Consider the following 23,460-nt stretch of genomic DNA (forward strand, 5'->3'; position numbering starts at 1 on the left):
ACTTGCCACTGCCACAGGCAAAACAAGTGGCAAAAGTTCGGGGTGGGAAGATAGAGGAGTAGATTGGATGCAACCAACCAAATTGATTGCCAGCTCTGAATCTTTGAACAGTAATGCCTCAGATAATGTGTTAAATTAAAAAAATGAGTCATAGTTTTCTACCTGGAAATAATCCAGACTGCATGTAGGGTGTGATGGTGCCCTCTAGTGGGCAGGCAAGCTCATTGTTGTTTCAGAATCACGTTAAAGGAGACATAGCATGCTCATTTTCAGGTTAATACTTGTAATATGGGTTTCAACTAGAACATAGTTATAAGTTTTTAATGTTTTTTTTTTCATACGGTTTGTCTGAATATACCTGTATTCACCCTCGGCCTGAAATGCTCTGTTTTAGCACTTGTCTCTTTAAGCCCCCCCCCCCTCCCGAAAAAGGCCCAGTCTGCTCTAAATATTCTAATGAGCCTGCATGTGATATGGGAAAGGGGAGCCAAATCTGAATGGCTTGTTGAATCTCGTGTTTCTCATCTAATCAGCCCACAAAAGACTGACTGGGTTGTCTTATTTCACAGTTTGTGGCACTCCAGATACCCACCATTTATGTGCACAAGCACTGAAAAAGTGAGTTTTACATGATATGTCCAATTCAAATGTTCTCCTCGTGCTGCAGCTTTGGACCTGTTGGACAAGATGTTAACCTTTAATCCTCACAAGAGGATTGAGGTGGAGGAGGCCCTGGCGCACCCTTACCTGGAGCAGTATTACGACCCCACGGATGAGGTGAGATTGTCAGCGTGTGCTGTATAGGCCTGTTTGGAATGAGGATACGTAATCTTTTGCTAATCGAATTGAGTTGTTAGGCATTTGTTATGTTTCTCCATTCCTTACATTTAAAATCAGCAAATTATATCTACATAACTGAATGATGGTGAGCATATATTAAACACGGTGCACTAGAATTAGCTGCTCTGTTATAAGTTGCTCAATGGGATCAACACCAGAAGTCTCCACTGTACATTTACGTCAATATGACCTCTCCGTCTCCCTGTGTAGCCTGTTGCCGAGGCCCCATTCAAGTTTGACATGGAGCTGGATGACTTACCCAAAGAGACGCTGAAGGAGCTCATCTTTAAAGAAACTGCACGTTTCCAGTCCGGCTTAAGGTCCTAACATCTCACACAGGTAAGTCCACATTACTCGCATTCCAGTGTATAACCTGAAAACCAATATAATCTCAGAGAGGAACAGGGATCAGACCTACAGGTAAAGAACAATATTACCATTACCTGCAACTATATGACCTCCCCGTAACGCTAACTCCTAGACCTTTACGACAGTTGTTAAATTTAACAACTCGCCACTCAAAAACCTTTCACTCTGCACGATTATATCGATTTAAATTTAGCTTTTGTAGAGGTTCTTCACCAAGATAAACCCACTATAAAAACCTTCTATCTGAACGGGCACTTGATACACCACCAGTATAATTCAGATTTAATTCTGTCATTTTGCAAATTAAGCAAAACTTAAAAACAGTCCTACAATCATTTGTGCTTGTATTTAAATATTTTTTATTCAAGGCACTTTGAGAGTAACCTATCAAAACATTAATGTAACTATATGCTTCCTTTTAACAACTATGGCGTTCTATTTCAAACGTGTTTCATATATCGCAGAATAAGGTATCATTAAAAATTTTGTTTGGTATTGGTACTAAAAATCTGATATTCCTATCTACAATGGCATTAAAAATGCTCGGCCTTGGCTTGGTAGCATTGTATTTCCCCCAATACATTTCCTGGTTCCCAATCTCCATAAATAACATGAAATCAGGGAGAGGGTTTAACTTTCCCCACAGTCGTCAGAAAGCACAGGGGAGACACTTGTTTCTCTCACTACGACTCTAGAGTCGGCACTCACTCCGAAGCTAATCACCGCCACTCGCTCTACCACACACTCCCCACGCACATACACATGCTGGCCCTGCTATGAAAGAGATCGACGCACACACAAGCGCACAAGTATAAATTTCAGGCCACTTACGTAGGCTGGAGCCCTGCGTTTCAATTATTTTCCTTGCCCCACTACGATGCAAAAATACATTTGCCAGTGATTATCTTAACTGCCCATTACTCCATTGATAAAATCAATCCATGTCATAGCCATTTTAATTTTTATGTCAAGTACCTAAGTACAAATACTGATTCTCCAAAGTTCAGTTCAAAAAATAGAATAATATCCAAATTAATCGTTAGATTAATTGACTAATTGAAAAAATAGTTAGATTAATCAATGACAAAAATAATCGTTAGGGACAACCCTAATTATATTATTTAAAAAAAAAAAAAAAAGGTTTAAATATAAAAGAGCAAAAGGAGATAATGTTGTAATTTCCAACACTAACTCCTAACTCCGCCACTCCTTTGATGTGGTTTCTTCCCCCCTCCCGGATCTCTGCTCACCACCAGCTGCTCCCTGACAGGCCTTCTTGTTGTGATAATAACTATCAGTGCTACATTTAATAGCCTATCATCCCTATTGTGTCAGCGTTTGTAATTGCTGTGTTTCCTCTCTGGAGCATTTTAATTCACAACATGAGTCAACTGAAAAGGAACAGGAGTGTGACATCTCCTAAATTAGAGGAGCACAAAGCTGCTCTCTGCACAGACAGCGGTTTGTTTTTGCAGCTTTAAAATGTATTTTCACTGTGGCGGGGTTTATGCCTCGACGCAGAGGTCCAGGGTTCAAATCTGACCTGTGTCGATTTCCTGCATGTCTTCCTCCTCTCTCACCTAGCTGTCTGCGGAAAAGCCCAAAAAATAATCTTTAAAAAAATATATATATTTTCATATCTTAATAGTAATTCAGTATCTGTAACTTCTGTTAATGTATCTTTGAATTTATCATTAACAGTTTGCAGGTGTAGTAACATTGTAACCAATGTGCTGACATAACATTTCTCATTACGAATTGTATTGCATAAATATAATATTTGTAAATGCTTTAATACATTAATGGGAAGTTCTTACATAAGCATTTGTAACGGAATTTTTTAAAAAGTGTTCTTTGCTGTGGTGTTTCTGCACTGCACTCGTCTCTTGGTGATGGTCAACTGATACTCAAACAATGCCAGCTTACACTAGTTGGGGGTGAAGTTAAGCGTCTCTGTAGGCGTCACACTTTTTTAACTTCTTTTTTCATATTTTAAATAATCCACAAATGTAAAACACTTAAAGGGATGGTTCAGATTTTCTGAAGTGTGGTTATATGAGGTTCTTATCCACAGTCTGTGTATTAGCTACAGTAGATGGCGGTCGAGTATCGGCATGGAAGCTAAGCAATGTATTGTTCTAATGTAGCACATTTTCAAAACGTATCCCCTAAAAAAAGGACCACCTAAAAAAAAAAAAAAAAAAAATCAGTATCTGTTTAAGTGCACGCTATATTTAGAATATTTTTACTGCTTTATCTTGCCATCAGACAGCCTTGTTCCAATGCGGAACTGAAGCCTTCGTATCCATCTATGCTCTCTTCAAATCCAATCCAAAAATGCAGTAATTTTGCCTCGCAGAATACGGGTGTTGCTGATCTACCGCTGCCTCGGTTAGATTGTTTGTGTTATTGTGTGACTTTAATATTTTAAAGGGTTATTTTGGATTCCTCAAAGTCATGATGGCAACCATTTAAAAAGAAATAAAGATAGAAACAAAGAAATACAAGATAAGTACAAATATATATGTGCCAGTTGAATAATGATGAGTGCTTAATATTCAGTCAAAGGCAGTGGAGAACAATCTCATACAGAAAATGTGACATTTTTCATTAACTTCATTTTTGGGTTGGAGTTCAGTTATTGAATCAGTTTAGTTTTTTTCCCCCAATTGGAATTAGATCAAAAATGCATCTTGACTATGGGGACCTAACACTATTTGTTATAAGTGAAATCCCCATGAAATGCATATATTCATGTCAATGTGCAATTAATTATTACTTTAAATAATGAGGAAAAACTAATGTGACCGCTCATCACACAATCGCTGTTTTTTCTCCCTCTAGATGTTTCTGTGGACCGGCTTTGGCATTGCTACTCCTCCTCCTCACCTCCACACTTTTGCTGTGATATATATATATATTTTTGGGGGTTTTATTTTACTATCCTGTTGTCCACATCACCTGGATTCCTTGGGTCTCACTCGTCAAATCCAATTTGCTCAGGAATGGCGTCAGGAATCAATCAATCAACCATTCTCTTGTCTCTCTTTCTATTTCTCTTTTCTCGCTCTCTCCCTGAGGTGGGTGGGGGGGGGGGCAGGGGTTCAACATCACAGCTTACAGTTTGGGGGTGAATTTGTGTTTTAAGCCAAGATAAACAATTTGTTTGTGTCTCAAAGGCATTCGGCTATGGCTATTCCTATTCAAGACCTTTTATGTCCAGGTGAATGACCGTGATAGACTAGCTGTTGTGTTTTTTGGTGCAACGGTCGTGGTTATAACTCAGCCTACATTGCACAAACAAGCAACAGTAGATTACTAAGAATCATCCATCATAAAAAGGGGGTCTTTTGAATTTTCTAACCTTTGTCGCACTGTTACAAGGGGTACCTTGATCTTTATCTTTTTTTTTTTCTCTCTTTATCGCTTTGAAAAAAGAAAAACTGAATTAAAATAACTGATTTATGCAATGAAATCACATAATCAGTCACAGACAAAAAAAAAGGGCCAAAAGCCATCACTTGAAGTTGAGGATCTATATTTTAACAAATACCTATTTTAATCCTTCACACACACACACACGGCCCAAATGCAAGTACATACATAAAATATATATATATATATATATATATATATATATATATATATATATATATATATATATATATATATATATATATATATATATATATAAATTAATATATATATATATATATATATATATATATATATATATATATATATATATATATATATATATATATATATATATATATATATATATATATATATCCCAAAGAGTCTTAAGCTATGTTAATGGCTAGAGTGATGATAGAAGGTGAATCAGATGAATTTGTAACTTTTTTTTTTTTTTTTTTTTTTTATCAACCACAAAAAAATGCCTGTTTTCATTTCTCATCGGCTTCAGTAAAATGTCAGGTTGTGTATAAATGCACCAAATTACAAGTGCATTGAAAGATTTCACCATCAATTTCTGCCTTAGCCACGAGAAACCTAAAGGAAAAGTCGGTTTATTTCACACAAGTCTGTATGTACAGTGTGAAATATTTCATATGGGAGAAAACTGCGTCAGGATAGGAATTCAGTTATCACACACAACTCGTTTTCGTCTGGAGGAAATGTTGTCGTGCCTCCTTTTACTTCCTGTTTCGTGTTTTCTTTTGTATTCTTCTTCTTCAGTCTCTCTCTCGCCTTGTTAGAATGATACTGTGCCCTTTGCATGACTGTTATAAGCTCTGTATACAAAGACGACGATGTTAAGTGCCACACGAGCCGGGCGGCTCCACCGGGAGAGCGCCCAGGCTATTTCTGTTCTACCTTTTTGTGGTACATCACACTTTCCAATCACACGGTGCTTTTTGTCCCGTTTCTTTCTTTTGCTTCAGCATTTTCTTTGTCTGTTTTTATGTCATTTTCTTTTACAGATTTCAGTCTTGCATGCTAAGACGTGTAGTTGTGGTTGCAAATAGGAGAATAACCATATATCTGTATTTATACCAATCGCGCAGACACCACAGAACATGTTGTTTCCTCAACCTGAGAAATGGGATCCAGGCACGATACAGTTGAAAACATTGCTCAAACGTTAACAGATGAGGTTTTTCATTTCGTCCGTTGTAATATTTCTTTGCTTTAAATTGCACATTTTCACTTCTAATAAAAACAGTTGGCGGTGTCGGTACCAAAAAAAAAAGAAGCAGCAGAAATCAAGACCATATTTTCAGTTCTTGTCAGTCACTGCTGATTTAAAGGCCCTGAACACCCACACAGGCGTTCGGAGTGAACCTGGCTGATTAGACCTCTTCGCAGGACGCAAAATTACGAATCCCACTATGGCCACGCCAAGACCCGCCCTACGAAGCAGCTCGATTGGTTGGGGTTAGGCATTTCACCTCGAGTGGTTAAGGTTAGGATAGCCGATTGGTCAGGGGATAGGACCTGAACAAATGGGGTTACGTTACCTCGCGTAAGCATGGACGCCTGGCCAATAAATACTATTGAAAGGCGGGTCTTGGCATGGCCATAGTGGGATTCGGAATATCGCTCCCAGGACTGTGGCCGCGTATAGACTGATTGATTCACATTTTCCTGAGTCTCTTGTTAGCTTTGTTGCACCAGTTAGGGCGGGACAAATGACAGCTTTACCATTCTTATTGGTAGAAAAGATTTGTGACCTAATAAGTTCCCATCTAATCTCTGGCCCACTTTAACTTAAGCAGAAGTCTAATCAGCTAGATCCTCTGAAATCAGCTGTCCGTGTGCTCAGAGGCTTTAAAGACTGTTGAATTTGAAGATATGATTTCAAGCAAACAAATTAAGACTTTAAATATGATATATGTGGAAACTTTAGGTGGGGGGGGGGGGACAAGCCTGAAGCACCGAGGCTTCATCAACATAATGTGTCATTTCATTTGAGTAGCACTGCAGCGTCCAATGATGGCTGGCATTTCAGTTTGTTTAGTAAGTGGGCCTCAAATATTCACTCTCATGGTAACACCTAGCCTTAGTTAGTTTACAGTACTGCAGCTTCAAAAGAAATGCTCATTTGGTGATATGTTAGTGACCTTATGAATGAAACAAGTATTATTCACGACACTAAAGCATCTCGCAGTAGATTAAAGTCAAAATCTACTTGAAAAGATTCTTCAAGAATCGTTCTCTGCTGGCACTTAAACGTGAAAAATCTGAGATTTAAATATAAAATAAGACAATTTTAGAACTATTGCGCTGCTTCAGGTGATTTTTTTCATTCTTTCCGTTGATGACAACTATGTCTGTTGCCTGTGAAAAAAAATATTGGGCAAGCCGCAAACTCATGATATTTTTATGTTTCTAACAGAAGATGAGTAAATCTCAACTTTTCATTCTTATTATACATTGTCATACATAGCAAAAATCAAGTATGAGTTGTACAAATATTTCTCTTGAGGACAGAGCTGCTCTGGTAGAATTAAATTAGTGGACACAGTTTGGTTCTCTCTAGTTCTGGCTGAATAATGTTAGACTGAAACGGAGTAGGAGCAAAGAGAGGAGGCTGTAACGCCCTGCTGAAATGTACTAAGCCATAATGGGTCAGTGTGTTGCAACTCTGACCACACCCAACAGTGATGTCACAGCCTGGAGTACACTTCTACATCACTTCAGCCAGATTAGAAGTTAAACCGCTGGAGGTCAGCAAAAACATTTTCAGACATTAAGAAGTAAGACTTCAGATTGATCTGTAATTATCACAGCAAGATGGCTGCTGCTGCTGAGAGAGCTGAGAGTCTTTAAGACACAGATACAAAAGATGTGCAATTTCCAATAATAAATGAATGATGTCCTTTCAAGGCAATTCCTCTGAACACATTTAAGTAGAATAACCGTCTCAAACTCATACGGTCTATTTTACATATAAATAGTGTGAACTTGCACAGTTCCATACAGGAAACCCTGAAGAAAATATAAGAAATAACAGATCCGAAAAAATAAAGTGTTACAAGAAAATGTTCTTTTTTTTAAAAACAAAAAATTTGTTCAGAGTTCCCTCTTTGCTCACACCCAAAAAAAAACTTGTTTCGTTGGTTCCGATGATCGATTTAACTCATCCGATGACATTTGAAAAATGACCAAACTCCATTGCAGAATTGACCGTTTTTGCACTCTCAAATTTCACCTGATCGTGAGGTAAAGACTCGTCTGTCCCAGTGCTCCTCACAATTGCTGTACACACCAGTCTGTCACACGATTATTAAATGCACTTGCTTCTACAGTAGTTGGGATGGGACTTGTAATCCGAGGTGCCTGCCGGGACTTGACTTGCCTGTAGATAGTCTTTTTTTTTTTTTTTTTGGGGGAGTGGGGGAAGAGAACATTTAAGGGCACTGGAAACCTTACTGGGATTAGTTGTATAAAAAAAAAAAGCTTCTGCTGAGTTCTTTGTGCAACCTGTCTGTTTGTGCCTTTTTTGATAGTCTTGATATCCAAGATTTGATGTGCAGCTTCTGTTCAGTCGGGAATCCGTTTGTAATCGCAGTATACGCTCTTAAAAATGAACGCAATCAAGTCTGAGGGAGGGAGGGGTCGCGGGTGGGTATCCTTATCTTTCAGTTATGTAAATTTTTAAAGAGATTTGTTGCCACAGCTGTGTGATTTGTGACTGTATTGAAAAGATGAAAAGCAAACATTTATATTTTTTGCGTTACCCTTTTTTTTTTTTTTTGGGGATGTTTTTGTGCAGATATTTTTATTGTAAAATGAATGTTATGTTTCTATCAGACACTAATCTTGTTTGAGTTGTCTCCAGTGGAACTACTTCACTCTGTATGTTTTGATCAGTATAAACCTTCAATTTATAGAATAAAATAAGACCCTTGGTTGTATTTTAATGCTTCCTGTTTGACCTGCCATAGACATCGTTGGAATTGATCGGTCAGTTTTATTTTGCTGTCGTGTGAAGGATTTGCCTTGAACAAAGCATTTCTCTGCTATTATTAAAGACTGACTGCCACTTTGAAAAACCTGTATTTTAATGTTTGGTTTTCTTTCTTTTTTTTTCTTTTTGCCATGACATTTAAGTAGACATTCATTAAAAACACTGTACCTTCATTAACATCTCTGTGAAGTCTCTTTGTAAGATTTCAACTGGCAATAGACAACCTCTCTAACTGCTGTCAGCATCTGTTATTACAGAGTTACAAAATACATATTTCTTGGAGCAACAAAGTATACAATTTAGTTATGTTTAATGAGAAGAGTGAACGTTCTTAATGAAAATGTTGTGTGTGGCTGTAAATGTCTGCCACTTTTCATTTTGCAATTGTATTCTCTGATTAAACCCCCCGCCCCTGGGGATCAATAAAGTTGTATCTCAATCTATAATAATACATCTTATGTTTTTGTTTATTATATGTTGTATTTTTAAAAGAACCTGCAAAGTAACTAAAGTTATAAAAGAAATGTAGTGGAGTAAAATGTACAATTTTGCCTCTACAATGTAGTGGAGCAGAAGTATAAAGTAGCAGAAAATGAAAATACTAAAGTAAAATACAAGTGTCTCAAAATTGTATTTAAGTACAGCATTTGGGTACGGTAAATGCACTTAGTTACTTAACACCACAGGAGAGGTATTAAATAAAACCATCAAGAGGATTCAAGATAACAATACACGCAATAATGTCCATCCAAAACATAAGGGACAAGTCCTGATCAACACAGAATTATTATCTCGGTCATTCTGTAAAGTAGATACTTCAGGCCACAGCGTCCTTAAGGGGGCGCTGTCGTATTGGCTAATAACATTTACTGCAGTATGTCATTTGTCCAGTCAGCAGTGTGATTCACAAATTAATATTCACCATTTGTAGCCTATAAGCCCTAAGAAAGTTCAAAATTCAATTGATTTAATTTGACTAAAAAACACATAATTGTGAATTCAATTATGTGGATGGATCCTCGTTTTCCTTTTAGATGATACATTAATCAACATTCATGAACCTGCTAAATCGACAAACAATATCAATTCGCATTTGCATTACAAATGCAAATGCGAGAACATGAAATAAAAAGGAAACAAAAAGGGTTTTTAAGTAAAATTTACGTAAAACTTGTAAAATGCTTTTAAAGATTATAATTTATTAAACAAAACATTATTTTAACCCTGACACAAGCATATATATTAAAACTACAGTAAACGCCAATATTAAACATCAATCAACTGTATTGATTTTGGAGCAGGGTTTGTTTACTTGCTCTTCTTAACCACGTGCTTGCAATGCGGCCACGCATGCGCGCTGTGGGGTATTGTTTTTGGCACGCGTCTGTGTCGGTGGCGCGCACAGCCAAAAACAACCCTCAGCCACGCGAGCGCGCTGTTCAGCGTCTGGCCTTGGGTTGATTGGCTGTGAGTGTGTAGCCCCGCCCTCCCTCACAGCGGATTGGTCAGACGGAGATTCTTCTTCTGGCAGATTGGACGCTATTTGTAGAACAGGCTGTGTAGCTAGGCTACTTTTGCCTTTACGTACCTCTCAAAATATCGAATTTAAGAGAGTTTAAAGATGAAGATGAGCTTTCGGTTGTTTTGTCCGGAAGTAGCAGCTATACAGCATCGAACTGACTCCGTTTGAAACTTTTTGGAGGCTATAAAAGCTACGTGACAAGTAAAAGCTGAATAGTGAAAGCAAAAACATAAAAAGTGGTGATTATTTACTTAATAGCCTAAGCAGCTGATGACGTGGCGTCCATAATTAAATATCCACTAAATCACGTCGTGACCAAGTAGCCTTTGTTTTTAAGTTTACAAACTCACTTTAAAACCTAAAGCACAACTAACCGTGTATAATTGATCAACTGAAAATATGAAAGTAGGCTACCTTAAACTGTGTAGGCTACGTTAGCTGTTTTGTTCTCTGTTTAATGTTTTGTGACCACATCTACCATCTTAATGACAACTAAGCAACTCACCACTGAAGAAGACAACCAGATGTATTTAAAAGCTTCACAAACAAGTAAGTTGTATCTTATATTTACTTGTCATTTTTAATAAAATGTAAAAAAAAAAAAAAAAAAAGTTAAACTCATTGGTTGGGCCTATATATGTGCATTGTCAACATTGTATTCATGTGATGTATGTATTAAATGGCTGGCTGCTAACGAAATTTCCTTTGGGAAGATAATAGTGTTGGAGTTGTTCAGACATGTTCTAGGCTACGTTGTTGTTTTTGTGCGCTTAACTCTCTTATTTCCTGCAGCACTTAAAGGCAGCACCCCTGGATGTAATAAAACACCGCTTTTTCTGCACTTTTTTTTTTTTACATTTGTTTTAGACCGAAAGCAGCCAGCACAATTCATCCCAATGAGAATGTAAACACTTCCAACAGATGGGAAAGTCTTATTTAACAGATCCAGTGTCGTGAATGTTCGTGCATTAGTCAAAGCGCGCTGCGCATCACGGAGGTAATCAGGATTTCAGTAGGCTATAAATAAGGCCGTAGACGGGACAGCTCGGCCTGCCGCTGATGTCGGAGAGCTAAGGTATAGAGGTTAAAACCCTTCAAAGAGCTGCAAGCTGCACCAACATGGACACACTCTGACCCGCCTCACGGTTGGGATTCTACTCAAACCGGACCTACGGAGATATCCCGCACATCTCACGCTTTAACGCAGAAAGTATTTGGTTTATGAACGCAGTGAAGATCCACCGAGGAGATTGATGTTTTTTTTTAGACTTTTTATTGGCACTCGGCCCGACCTAGACGGACTGCTGCTACATTTACGGGACGGTGAATGTGTCTTTATCTTTTTATGCTTTTTACTAATACCCAGACTCCTGCAGCTCCAGCAGAGAAAGCGATTTCCTCACGGGGTTGTTCTGGTTTCCGAGGAGGGAAAGGCGAAGTGTTTTTGGGGTAAGTGCAACGCCAGTGACTTGCTGGAGGGCACGCGCGCGTGTTTGTCAGAATAATCACTATAATAAATGTATTCTTCTACTATAATATCCTCCTAGGTTAAAGTGTGCGTATGTCGTGTAGTGAGTTTATTATAGTTTTTGGTATTTTATGTTTGTTTCCTGTTGCACCGATGTTTCTATATTCATATTTTACAGCTTAATGTATCGTAGGATTAGGCTTCTTGTGTTTTGTGATGCATGCAGAGCTAATAAACTATGTAATGCATTAAAAGTAGCCTACTTCAGTATTCCGGTAACAATCTAATGTTTGCATAATACTCTGATATTCCTCCAGAAACTTTAAGAGTGGTATTTATGTCGTGTTTGTTCATTCCCTGCTCCTCTAGGATGACAGTTCTGTAGGATTTATATAGCCTAACTTTAGGCCTATAATAACCAGTTTTATATTAATTATAAGGTAATGTGTCCTATCTATGAGACACGTTTTGCAATGTGATCATCGAGTTACATTCAAGAGCAACCCCTGACGTCCAGCTCCTTTCAGCTGAGAATGTGCGCTATCTCCGTTACCCTTACACCCATTATCATCGTATGTGCGCCTTTGTGGCTGCAGATCTCGGTCAGTTTTGGGGGGGCTTATGATGCCACGTGAACAGGCGACAAAACAACACAGTGAAAAGGACGTCTTTCATAACGCTCACGCGCGCACAGCCTGCACCTCCGAGGGACGCTGCAGTGTTGTGTTTACATGCATCCATATGGTGAAGCAACACATTTGAGGATATTGCAACATAACGTGGACCCGTGCTGCGATGTCAACGTTTATTGTTTTAATGAAAGACAGTAAGAAATACAAACAGTCCGTGAGTTGTTGTTGTTGTAGTCTTGAAGCACACGCGCGTCCTCTACGTCAGGACAGCAAGGATAGGACGATCAAGGCAGGCTTTTGTTTTGGAGGTAGGAACCAGACTACTGTTTAATTGTAGGCCTTTTTATATTTAATGTCATCATTCATGGCATTATATGTCAGATGTGGATCTGTCCAATGTCAGGATGATGCAGTACTGACACATAAAGAGTGCAGCAGGAGAAGGGAGGAGGAGGAGGGGGGGTGGGGGGGATGAGGAGGAGGAGGTGGGGGTGGCGTGGCGTGGGCGATCAGGCTGCTGTTTTTGTTTTTTAATCTACAAAATATAATACGAATTTCCGCTTTGTCCATGTCAAAGTCTAAATAAATACTTGAGGAATGCATTGATCTGTTTCTAACATGGACTAATAGGGGCCAGCTTGTTTTGGCTCAGATAGCTGTGGATGTTTTTAAGGAATAATCATCATATAATATTGCTAAATTGTTTCTATGGTGGTCAGTTATGACTTTCTGGTTCTTCTCCCACATGGTGTAGGGATAATATCGAATTGTATGTTTTGTTGTTTTTGACATCCTACTATGCATGTCATGATCTCTTTTCTTTGAAGGATTTCAACCCGCAGTGTTACTTAATCATTACACAGACGGATTCTTATACAAATATTTATCATGCAATTGGTAATTTGAGTGGAAAATGTGCCAAAAACGTGCAGAAACCAATAGTAACTGCTTGTAATTAATACAGAGAGCTGCAGGTGGAAAACCGAGCATGACAAACAAAAAACATTTTTCATATCAGAGAAAGAAGAGGAGTCAGATTCATATTCTCATCTTGTATTTATTTACACATCCGGGTATCTGCTGGCTCCCTCCTCATCTATGTGGTGCGTTCAAGCCACATGGGAAATAAGCACTTTCGCAATAACAGAACAATAACTTTCAGAGCTTTTGTTTTTCTGAAACTAAAATATATGATTTTAATTTGTTGTTTGTGATAAATAACTGCCAACGTTGTCACACTTTACACGGACACGTTATATGTGCTGCATCTGAGTTAATGTTTTACAGTAGAAGAAATAGTAGCCTACAGGGAACAACTAAATGTGTTTTGAACATCCAAAATATCTTGGCCTCCACTTAAAACTTCTTCTTTAGAGAAGTTGGGTTTGAGTTGCCAAAGTCCACAACCTGAAGCCTTAATTATAACACATTTGACGAAAAGACGCAGATGGTATTTCATTTCTAGAAAGCATTCAAAATGTTCCATGTTGCAGCACTACTAAGGTGTTTTACAAGGCCCAAACTGAGCAAAAACATAAATCTAAAATAAAATAAATCAAGCTATTTACAAAAAAAAATAATAAAAATTTAAGATGAGAAGTTTATTGATCCTATGCGTGGAAACAGAAGTGTCACAGCAGCACAAGTAAGTAGAAAAACAGATGTGTAGTGTACCATACATAAATAGTATACAAAGTGTATTGACACAAATAATCACTATTAAAGTTTAAAGTTCATTTATTTGGAGCGCCCGGATAGCTCAGTTGGTAGAGCGGGCGCCCATATATAGAGGTTTACACCTTGACGCAGCAGGCCCGGGTTCAACTCTGACCTGCGGCCCTTTGCTGCATGTCATTCCCCCCTCTCTCTCCTTTCATGTCTTCTGCTGTCCTATCAAAATAAAGGCTGAAAATGCCCAGAACATAATCTTTAAAAAAATAAAAGTTAATTTATTTGTTGTTTTACAACACAGGGTTGCAGAATGAAATGTAAGCTGTAGCTCATTCACGCTACACATACACACACACACAGAACATATTTACAAATATTTAAATTAGAATAGAATTAAATAAAAAAATACATACAGTTGCTTATACATATACTTCTACACGTATATATCTATTACACATGTGCGCAAGGGGAGATGAGAGATAGAAATAGAATAGAAAAATTGCCAAAAATGAGAAAAACAAGTAGAAACATAAAAAAAATAGTTGACTTATAAAGTAACTCCAAATAAAACATGAAATGAATGGACCGCTAAAAAGTAAAGAAACAAAACCTTTCATTTTCACCTGATGCTTCTCTCAACCTGGTTTCCATCTTTCCCATGGGAGCCTGAAGGCAGCGCAGCCACCCATTGGCCAGCCTTGGCTGTCAATCACAGCTCCATCTCCCTCCCACGTGGTGACGTTTCCGTACCAAAGTAACCATGCCAGTCCATTACGGACACACAAAAGACACAACAAAAGCCCGTGTAGGGGGAAAAAATGAGATCCGTCAGCACCCAAAGGACACAACAATAAGTTCCCATCTGGCAGCATCACACATGGACCAGAGCCTGGGACGACGACAATCATTTATTTAACTTAAAAAACAACAAACTGAAAAACATCTCTGTCTTTCTTCAGCAAGCATATTTCCACCAATGCTGCGTTTTGCTCAGATCTGATCCAGGTGGTGAGTACAGCAGCATGGCAGTGTTTACCTCCGAAAACCTGTCGTGCTGGATTCACAGACTGCATCAGGCTCGGAAAAAACAAACAAAAAAAACCCACTGTTGCACTTGAGCTGTCGTCGTTGCTCTTTGTTGGGGATAAACACATTTTAGGAGAGGAGGGGGGGAGTTGCAAAAGCCTGTCATGTCAAGATGAAACTTATTTAGAATATTCAAATGATGGTAAAAACGCATGTTGTGTTTAAATTTGTTATTTTCTCGGGTTAGATTCAGGGGCGAGTGGAGCGAGTCTTTTGTCTGGACACTTCTTCCTGTTAGTGGTAACCAGAGACGCACATTGTGCTGCCTCTTTGTTTTCACTTTACTCAGTTTGAATAGCAGCTGTTCCTGCGGTGTTACTGTATCTCCTTTTTTAGTTTTCTCATTTTCTTTGGTTCATCCTTCAAAAAAAAAGTCGTTTCAATCCAAATTTGAGCTGTCACCATGTGACGAGGAAGGCTGAAACAAAAGAGACATGGATTCTAGTGTCAGGAAATTATTTTGTAGGATTCAAGACCTGTTTTTAAGTATTTCCCAGCTCTTATAGTTGAAGAAATTTACAGAAAATGCTCAAGTAAGATCTTAAAAAGGGAACACAAATAAGACCATGCGCTGTCAAATGCCCTGAAGTGAACAATTGGCTTTACAAGGGACCAAAACAAACAAAGAAACAGCTCCACATGTCCTTATTTGGCATTTATGAAGAAAAAAGGAAGGTGTGTGTCTAAATGCAAATAACTGTGTGTGTGTGTGTGTGTGTGTGTGTGTGTGTGTGTGTGTGTGTGTGTGTGTGTGTGTGTGTGTGTGTGTGTGTGTGTGTGTTTACCTTTCTTCGTGCACATGCAGCCAGGGTTAAACTGGGGGGATTTTGTCCTATTCATGCATGGATTATGCCTCAGGCACCTGTGCAGATTATATACATATGTAAATATGGCCCGTCTGGTGGCCAGTTTTTTTGGGGGGTAATGTTACCTTCCCAGTTGTGTAAATGTGTGTGTTTACAAGTGTGTGTGTTTGCAAAGCAGCCGTGCTTCACATCAGATCACGGCTGCTTCGTGTTGAGTTGCGGAAGTTCCTTTGTTTTCTTGTCTGGCTGCTGGCTTCTGTCTCGGCGCTGCTGCTCTTCCTGTTGCAGCACATTGAGTTCAACTGGAAACTTCTGGAGCTGCTGAAGCACATTGTCATTGTGTTTTTACTAATGCTGTGTTGGTGTTTGGATGTTTAGAGTGACTGTCGAGCCTGTGGGCTGCAGTAGACAATGTGTTTTTAAGACAAAGAGTTGGACAATAGACAGGTTTTTCCTAATTTCAACACTTGGATTATGTTTGACAATGTCTGTCCTGTGTTATAAATTACAAATACTCTTTCAAAAGAAGTATCAGGTATAAAAAAATATGGCTGGCAGAAGAAAGTGTAGTTTTGTTGAGAATCATACAGTTGTTTAAATACAGTATAAACAATACCCTCAACACTCCCATACAAGTAGATCTCTCTCTTTTTTATGCTCAATACTGTCACCAGTGTCTGGTTGGTCTATACCAGGTTAAGGTTTACTTCAGTGTGTTTTCCAATATATTTTTGTAGTAAATATAAGCAGTGAAAGACAGTGTGGTTGAGCAGATAAATGGCACCGTCCAGTCGCATTTCAGTCAACCACAAACTGCTGGCGCTGTATAATCATTCAAGTACTCACATCCTTAATTTAAGTAAAAATACTAATACTAATGTATGGACGACTAAATGAAAACAGGTTACACCACACACAAACTAGTTCTTACGTAGATATAAGTTGTTGCTTAAAAATTAGGTTACACTTTACTGTCATGAACGTTTATGACAACTCTTCTTTTAGTAAGTGCCATTCGGGTTTTGTCATGACAAGTTAGGGTTAGGGTTCATGTGTTCATGATAGTGACATGACAGCGTCATGTGTTCATGACAGCGTCATGTTACTCTTATGTAGATGCCTTCAAGTAAAGTGTTACCAAAAATGACACCCAGTAACTGCCAGGTGCGTGTGGCTAACTGAAATCTTCACTAACACCCCTAGAGGGGGCCACCACTGTAAGCGCTAACGTAAGCAGCTTTTTGCGAAAGATAAGAAAAAAACGTAAGGCCCTAAAACTCGTTGTGCTGCCCCCAAGTGACCAGAAAATCTATTAATTCAGCATTATCGATCACTTTTTATTTGCTTAGCAGCTTTCTTACAGAGTACTGCAATGTGTTTAACAGATGACTAATTTGAGACTAATGCGTACAAAATGTAATAATAAAACAAATCAAACATTTTAAAACATGTTCAATAAAATTGTATTTTAAGTGCAATACTTACCTTTCATCACTGTCTGCAGGGCAGGTGAACTGTGATTGGAGCTGAATGTGTTTAAAATCACATCAGATCAAATCAAATTCAACTTTATTTCCACGGTGCCTTTTGAGCAAGACTGCAACAGACAAAAAATATAAAAAAAACAAAACAAGATACAACATGACATTAAAGGCCTGGACACACAGAGCCGACGGCCAAACGTCGGCAGAAAAGGCAGTTGGACTGATCAGTCTCCCCGAGTTGGTCAAAAAAGTGACTCGGAACACACTGAAGAGACGAGACGTAATACGTCTCCATAACAGCAGGCGGCGGTAATCTGTATTTTCACCCAAAAATGAAAACCGGCAGCTGATTGGACGAACGCGTCACGTGGGTCTGGTTTCTCCGGAAATTTAAAACCAGACTGTCATGGCGGCTTGTTCAGAATACGATCTCATATTGTACTAAAATAGTTCACCGAAATGTTTTTCTGAAAACATTTTAAGCGAGAAATGGGCCGTGCAGTTGCTGAATCTGTCTTCATGGAGGAAAAACCGTTTTTTTTTTTTTTTTTTTTTTTTTTTTTCCTCTTCTCCCCCTCATTCCGCTCCCCGTTTCCGGGTTAGCACTCTACCAATCAGATGGGTCATTTGAGTCAGACTGCATGTCAAATCGGCCAAAATGAAGGCCGACGGCCCCTCGGACGGATGACGGCACGGAACACACCGAACAGACGCGAGTCACTGACCTCGCCAGACTGTCCAACGGCCGATTATCGGCTTGGTGTGTCTCGGGCCTTGACAAACTATAGAAAAAGAGAAGTAAGAGGAGTATTCTATGAACAAACCTGTTTGACCTCCAACTCAGTGTCCACTTAAAGATACCAAACGGCCATCATCTCGACTGTTTACAGGAACAACACTTAATATTTCCTTTGACAGCTGAGCCTTTTAGTGGTCGCTTTAAACCACGGACACAAACACATAAGGATTAATAACATTAGTAAAGATAATTCAATAGACAAGATTAATAAAAGAAAGTGACATAAAAGGCAGCATGGAGACAGCAGAGGGGCAGGAAAGAGATTATGTAAATAGAAATCGTCCAAATAAAACAAAATGGAAATGTTTGACGATGTGAATGCTAAACTTAAAACTTGTATGTGTTATATTAGTAAGGCATGTCTTGAGGTCTTTTGAGGAAATGAACTACTGTTGGAGTCTCCAGGTTAAAAAGGGTTTTTGAAAAAAAATTAAATATGCATATTTTTGATGTCTGTGTAAGCATGAATGTCATATTTGATCAGCTGGAATCCAATTCTTTCCTCACCAAAGTCCAGAAAGCAGTAGCGTAAAGGAAATGGAGCAGAGCTGTCTGCATTCTGGTGGATATGTTGGCGTTATGCACCTGCAGAGATGTTTTTGTTAACCTGAGTTCCTCATTCATTGTGTCTTGGCTGCATTGTCTCATCGGCTATTCTAGTCTGTCCTGCAGATGAACTGACTTGCATTTGTGTGTGTGTTTTTGTGTGTGTGTGTGTAGAGCTGAAACCCCTGCAGGCTTTCTGAATTCACCTCAGCCAATGAAAACCTTAAGTTTCTGTTTGTTTGTATTTGTATCAGTATCCTCCTATTTTTTTTAAAAACTTTTATCCATATTTCCAGTTTATTACAAGTTCAATTATATTTTAGGAGTTTTTTTTTTGTTATTTTGTTTGTTTGTTATGATAACAATGATAATGAATAGTTTATGATCATTGTACTCACCAAAATAATTGCTGAGATCCAGCTGTGTTTTTCTACAAGTACAGTACTTAATTACAATTTTGAGGTACTTTACTCAAGCATTTCTACTCAGCTAAATTTCAGAGGGAAATATTGTACTTTTTGCTTCACTATGTTTAATTGACTGTTGTTTTGCACATTCAGATTATTAATACAAAATATAAATCAACTAATAAATGATGAGATTAAACTACACATCAGTATATAAAGTAATTAAAATTACCTCCACCTTTAGCAGCTGCAACATTAAAGTGATGGTGATGAACACATTAATGCATATGTTATTATTATTCAATATTATTCTGAAATGGGCCATTCTGCATAGTGAGTACGTTCACTTTTGGTACTTTTAAGTATATGTTGATGCTAATACTTTTGTACTTTTACTTAAGTACCAAGTTGAATGCAGGAATTTTATTTGTAACAGCGTATTTGTTCACTGTAGTATGCAGGCTTCAAAATTAACATTTTCGTCTACCAGCCAAATGGCTAATGAATGTTCAAATATTACCAGCCATTCAATAGATTACCATTGGGTTTTTTGGCTGGTGAGTGAAATAATCTACCAGCCACTTGCATATTTCACCAGCATTTGGCTGGTAAACGGTGCTAATTTAGAACCCTGGTAGTATGACTACTTAAGTAAAAGATCTGAATACTTCTTCCACCACTGCAGAGCTCTGGGAACAAGGTCACTAAAAAAAAAGTCCAGCAGGGAAGAAACAAACCCGAGCAGTCAGATGATCCGACACATTGTAAACAAACTTTGAGGTTAGCCAAACTTATTTGTAAAGGAATATGAAGGCAAACTCTAAAGTTATAACTCAAACTGTCTGTTGCAATCATCAGTTAGACAGACTTACTGAACTAACTGTAGACGTGTGCACACAGTTTTCCAGAAATGGGGGTTGTTACCAATATTTCAGATGCTCTCACACTCCAAATAATGTGGTTTAGACTGTCGGGCTCACAGTTGGCTTCTTTACAACCTTTACAACCTGTTTCTTGCCCACATCTAACTTTGTTGTAGAGTAAGATCTCTTAATCATAGTCGATAAAAATGACAGCCAAAATTAATATACATTTATTCTGGTACATCAGCGTCAAGCAATAGCTTACTCTTACCAAAAAAAGTCAAAAACATTATGTAACTACTGAAAAAACTGACCTCTATGTAGTATTTCCTATATTTCTCTTTATTTTTTGACTGATAAAATCAGTTATCTGTAGTTCAAGGATATATTTTTGTTATATCTAACGCAATAATAAATGTATATGAACATGATAATACCACTTCAGAAATTGGTCTTCCAATAGATGATATATATTATGTATAATAATACATAAACTATGAATAATCAAATTGTTTGTGATCAAGTCAAACATGTTTTGTGGCTTTACATTAACAAGGGTTTGTTTGACTTGTCATTATATTAAGTTACATCACCGCATATTGGTAGTCAACAGATTATGATTGCTCGAGCAAATGAGCTGTGTTTATATTGGAAATGCAATCAGGATCGTGAGCTCTAAAAATAGGAAGTATGGGACTTGTGTCTAACCACGTCTCCTCTTTTTCCTTTTCGGCCTGCAGGTTTGATTTTCTCCTGTGGTGTCTGTGTGGAGCGTGCCACACACCCACTCCACAACAACGACGGCTTTTGCTTGCATCTTCCAGTGTTTCTTCTGTCAGCAAGTTCAGCAGAGCTGCAACTCTTCCAGTGCCAGTCCTGACACCAGCGAGGAGCCCTGCCCCATTGACATGGTGAAGATGACCAAGTCAAAGACCTTCCAGGCTTACTTGCCGAGCTGCCACCGCACCTACAGCTGCATCCACTGCCGGGCACACCTGGCCAACCACGACGAGCTCATCTCAAAGGTACAGCAGCTCCAGTCCTCCCTGTCCTTCATTTAAGCCACCCTGCAGTATTTCACATGACATTCAACGGATCTGTTTATATTTATAAACATGAAAAAGGCTTTAGGACGCTTTGCAGTTGTGTCACAAATCTCCCAGCAGTAATATTTGGTGCCTTTATGAATGTCAATTGGAGAAAAATAATACATTAATGTAAAAAATGCCTGAAATACACTCAAACTGTGAGTGTAGACACATTAAATAATTATATATATATATATATATATATTTTTTTTTTTTTTTTTTATATATAAAATATATATATATATATAAATTAATATATTAATGTCATTGAAATTGCTGCAATGTTTTGTGTCAAATTCGCACCGTTGACTGACATCAAACTGAGTCAATGGCCCCAAAAATATTTCTGCATAAACTGTGTGAACTTATTGTCCCGTTAGCGACAGCGCTATCTAGCTTGCTAACTAACCGTAAACTTGACAGTTGTGACTGGCACTAGCATGTTTCCAACTGACTAGCATGTTAGCAGTTAGCTCACCAGCTACAGTATGTACAATATGCAAATGAGCTCTGCAAGTCACTATATTGTAATCACCTTTATTTATTCAGGGAGGGCCAATTGTGAGCTAGCTCTCATTTCCAATGACGCCCTGATTACGTGCCATATAAAATTACAATACATATAAAAATGACGGAACATAGTAATAAATATACAGTATACAGTTGCAATACACAGTACACACGTAAAACAATTACAGAATGTCAAACAACTCAAAGTGAACATGTACATTAAGTATACATGGCTTCATAAAGAAGACATTTAAAGTGATTTAAATGAAATCGGGATGTTCAGTTTCATTAGAAACTGCAGGTTGTTCCATTTATATGGAGCATAATATTCAAATGCAGTTTTGCCTAATTCTGTCCTAAAAAATGGAAGATTTAGGACCAAGGAATCACTAGTACGAGTGCCATAGTGATACGATTTAAAGTTAAGCAAGCTTGTTAAAAATACAGGCAATTTTTTAAGCAAGGCTTTGTAGATGAATGCAGTGTTGCTCCCTTCTCAGAGCCAAGGAAGTCCAGCCTACATTTTGATAAAGGAGACAGTGGTGGGTACTAACTACATCACCAGATATAAATCTTAGGGCAGAGTGATAAACTGCATCAAGTCACATAATCCAACTTCTAGCACTTTATTCACAAGGATCACAATTGTCTGTTTACACATGCAGCAGACATGGAGCAGCATTCATTTGAAGTCTTGTTTAAGCTCTGTTTTTGGTCTCCACCAACTCCCGAAAATGATATCTGGATCTTTAGCTGCTAAATGCTCCACTATGTTCACCAGCAAGTCGCTAACTTTGTGTTTGTCATTTGGTGCTGGGTGGATGGAGTACAGTGGTTTTATCAAAGCTTGTTTGTTACAAATATCTGCCTGGGGCAGCTGGAAATGAGTTTGATGAGGCTGAACCCTGTCATAAATGCAAAACCAAAAACTAGCTTAAAAGAGGCTAAAAAGCTAATTAGAGCACACAGTTGGCAGATAATTCCCTGTGGTTTTGCTTCTATCAGCTTATTCTTTTACATATAGGCATTTGATTCAATGTCAATATAAAAGATATTGATCAATGCAGCTTTTTTGCCTGAGTTCACATGTTTGTACAAAGTTCAGCTGCTCTATGATATTTTTTTGGGTAACTGTATCCAGTTTTTTATTATTCATATCAAATACTGATACGTCTGCAGACTCATCTGGATATTGGCTTGCATAATGGCTATCTCTGTCTCGTTAATCATCTTTTGGATGACATTATGAGCCATGATGACAAAGGTTGACGGCGTCCGTTAATAAATCTGTGCTCGGCTAAACTGTGAATTCTCAGCAGTGATTGAGTGTTGTCCCCTGGTATTAGTTGTGGCAAATGTCGCTTTGGGTTTGACAGCAATGTCATTTTATGTGATGCTCACCAACCTTATTGAATCTCCAAAGCTCGTGTACCTGTCTCCTCTTGCATCTGTATTTTATTTCTGCCGATAAATTCTCAGAGGCTTTGATGACAGCCGCTGCTGGTGTTATAACTGAAGTTGGTTTCTGTGGCCAATCTTTTAAAGTGTTACTGCCTCGGCTATTTACGTTTCTGTTGCTGAAACTGAAAGCGCTGCTGCTGTGGCTGACTGACACCTCAGAGGTTTATATCATTTGCACCACTGCCTACATGTTTTCTGTTTTAGAAATGGACTGAACGGTTGTTGTTTTTGTTTTTATGTGGTTGAATTGTCTCCTCCCTGTCATAAAGATACCAACACTGCTGAATTTGGAGCTCAAAGCTGTCACCAGGGCCACAACTGATTATTTTTATTATCTATTAAACTATGGATTATATTGAACTGATTACTTCTATTAGTCTGAAAATGTCAGAAAATGAGGACAAATGCCTATTGCAGGTTCTCAGAGCCCAAATGTGTTGTCTTCAAATTGCTTAATTTGTCTGCACCAAAGT

General features: G+C 38.2%; 2 protein-coding genes across 5 annotated transcripts in view; both read left to right on the top strand.

Moving 5' to 3' along the window:
* The window catches only part of mapk1 (mitogen-activated protein kinase 1), a 30,453-nt gene extending 25,646 nt beyond the window's left edge, over window positions 1-4,807 (top strand). The window contains exons 7-9 of the mRNA XM_039803502.1: window positions 668-777; window positions 1,051-1,179; window positions 4,054-4,807. Of these exons, the coding sequence (XP_039659436.1) occupies window positions 668-777; window positions 1,051-1,167 (227 nt within the window). The 3' untranslated portion in view covers window positions 1,168-1,179; window positions 4,054-4,807. The remainder of the gene's footprint in view (window positions 1-667; window positions 778-1,050; window positions 1,180-4,053) is intronic.
* Window positions 4,808-11,017: 6,210 nt separating this feature from the next.
* The window catches only part of LOC120560610 (protein yippee-like 1), a 33,700-nt gene continuing 21,257 nt past the window's right edge, over window positions 11,018-23,460 (top strand). The window contains exons 1-2 of one of the 4 annotated variants that reach the window (XM_039803277.1): window positions 11,018-11,615; window positions 20,669-20,953. In XM_039803277.1, coding sequence (XP_039659211.1) covers window positions 20,837-20,953 — 117 coding nt within the window. In that variant the 5' untranslated portion in view covers window positions 11,018-11,615; window positions 20,669-20,836. Of the gene's footprint in view, window positions 11,616-12,317; window positions 12,575-14,631; window positions 14,946-19,703; window positions 19,846-20,668; window positions 20,954-23,460 lie in introns of those variants that run through there. The other 3 variants (XM_039803280.1, XM_039803278.1, XM_039803279.1) reach the window with 3 other exon arrangements.

Source organism: Perca fluviatilis, chromosome 6 (genome assembly GCF_010015445.1).
Source record: "Perca fluviatilis chromosome 6, GENO_Pfluv_1.0, whole genome shotgun sequence".
Taxonomy (NCBI): Eukaryota; Metazoa; Chordata; class Actinopteri; order Perciformes; family Percidae; genus Perca; species Perca fluviatilis.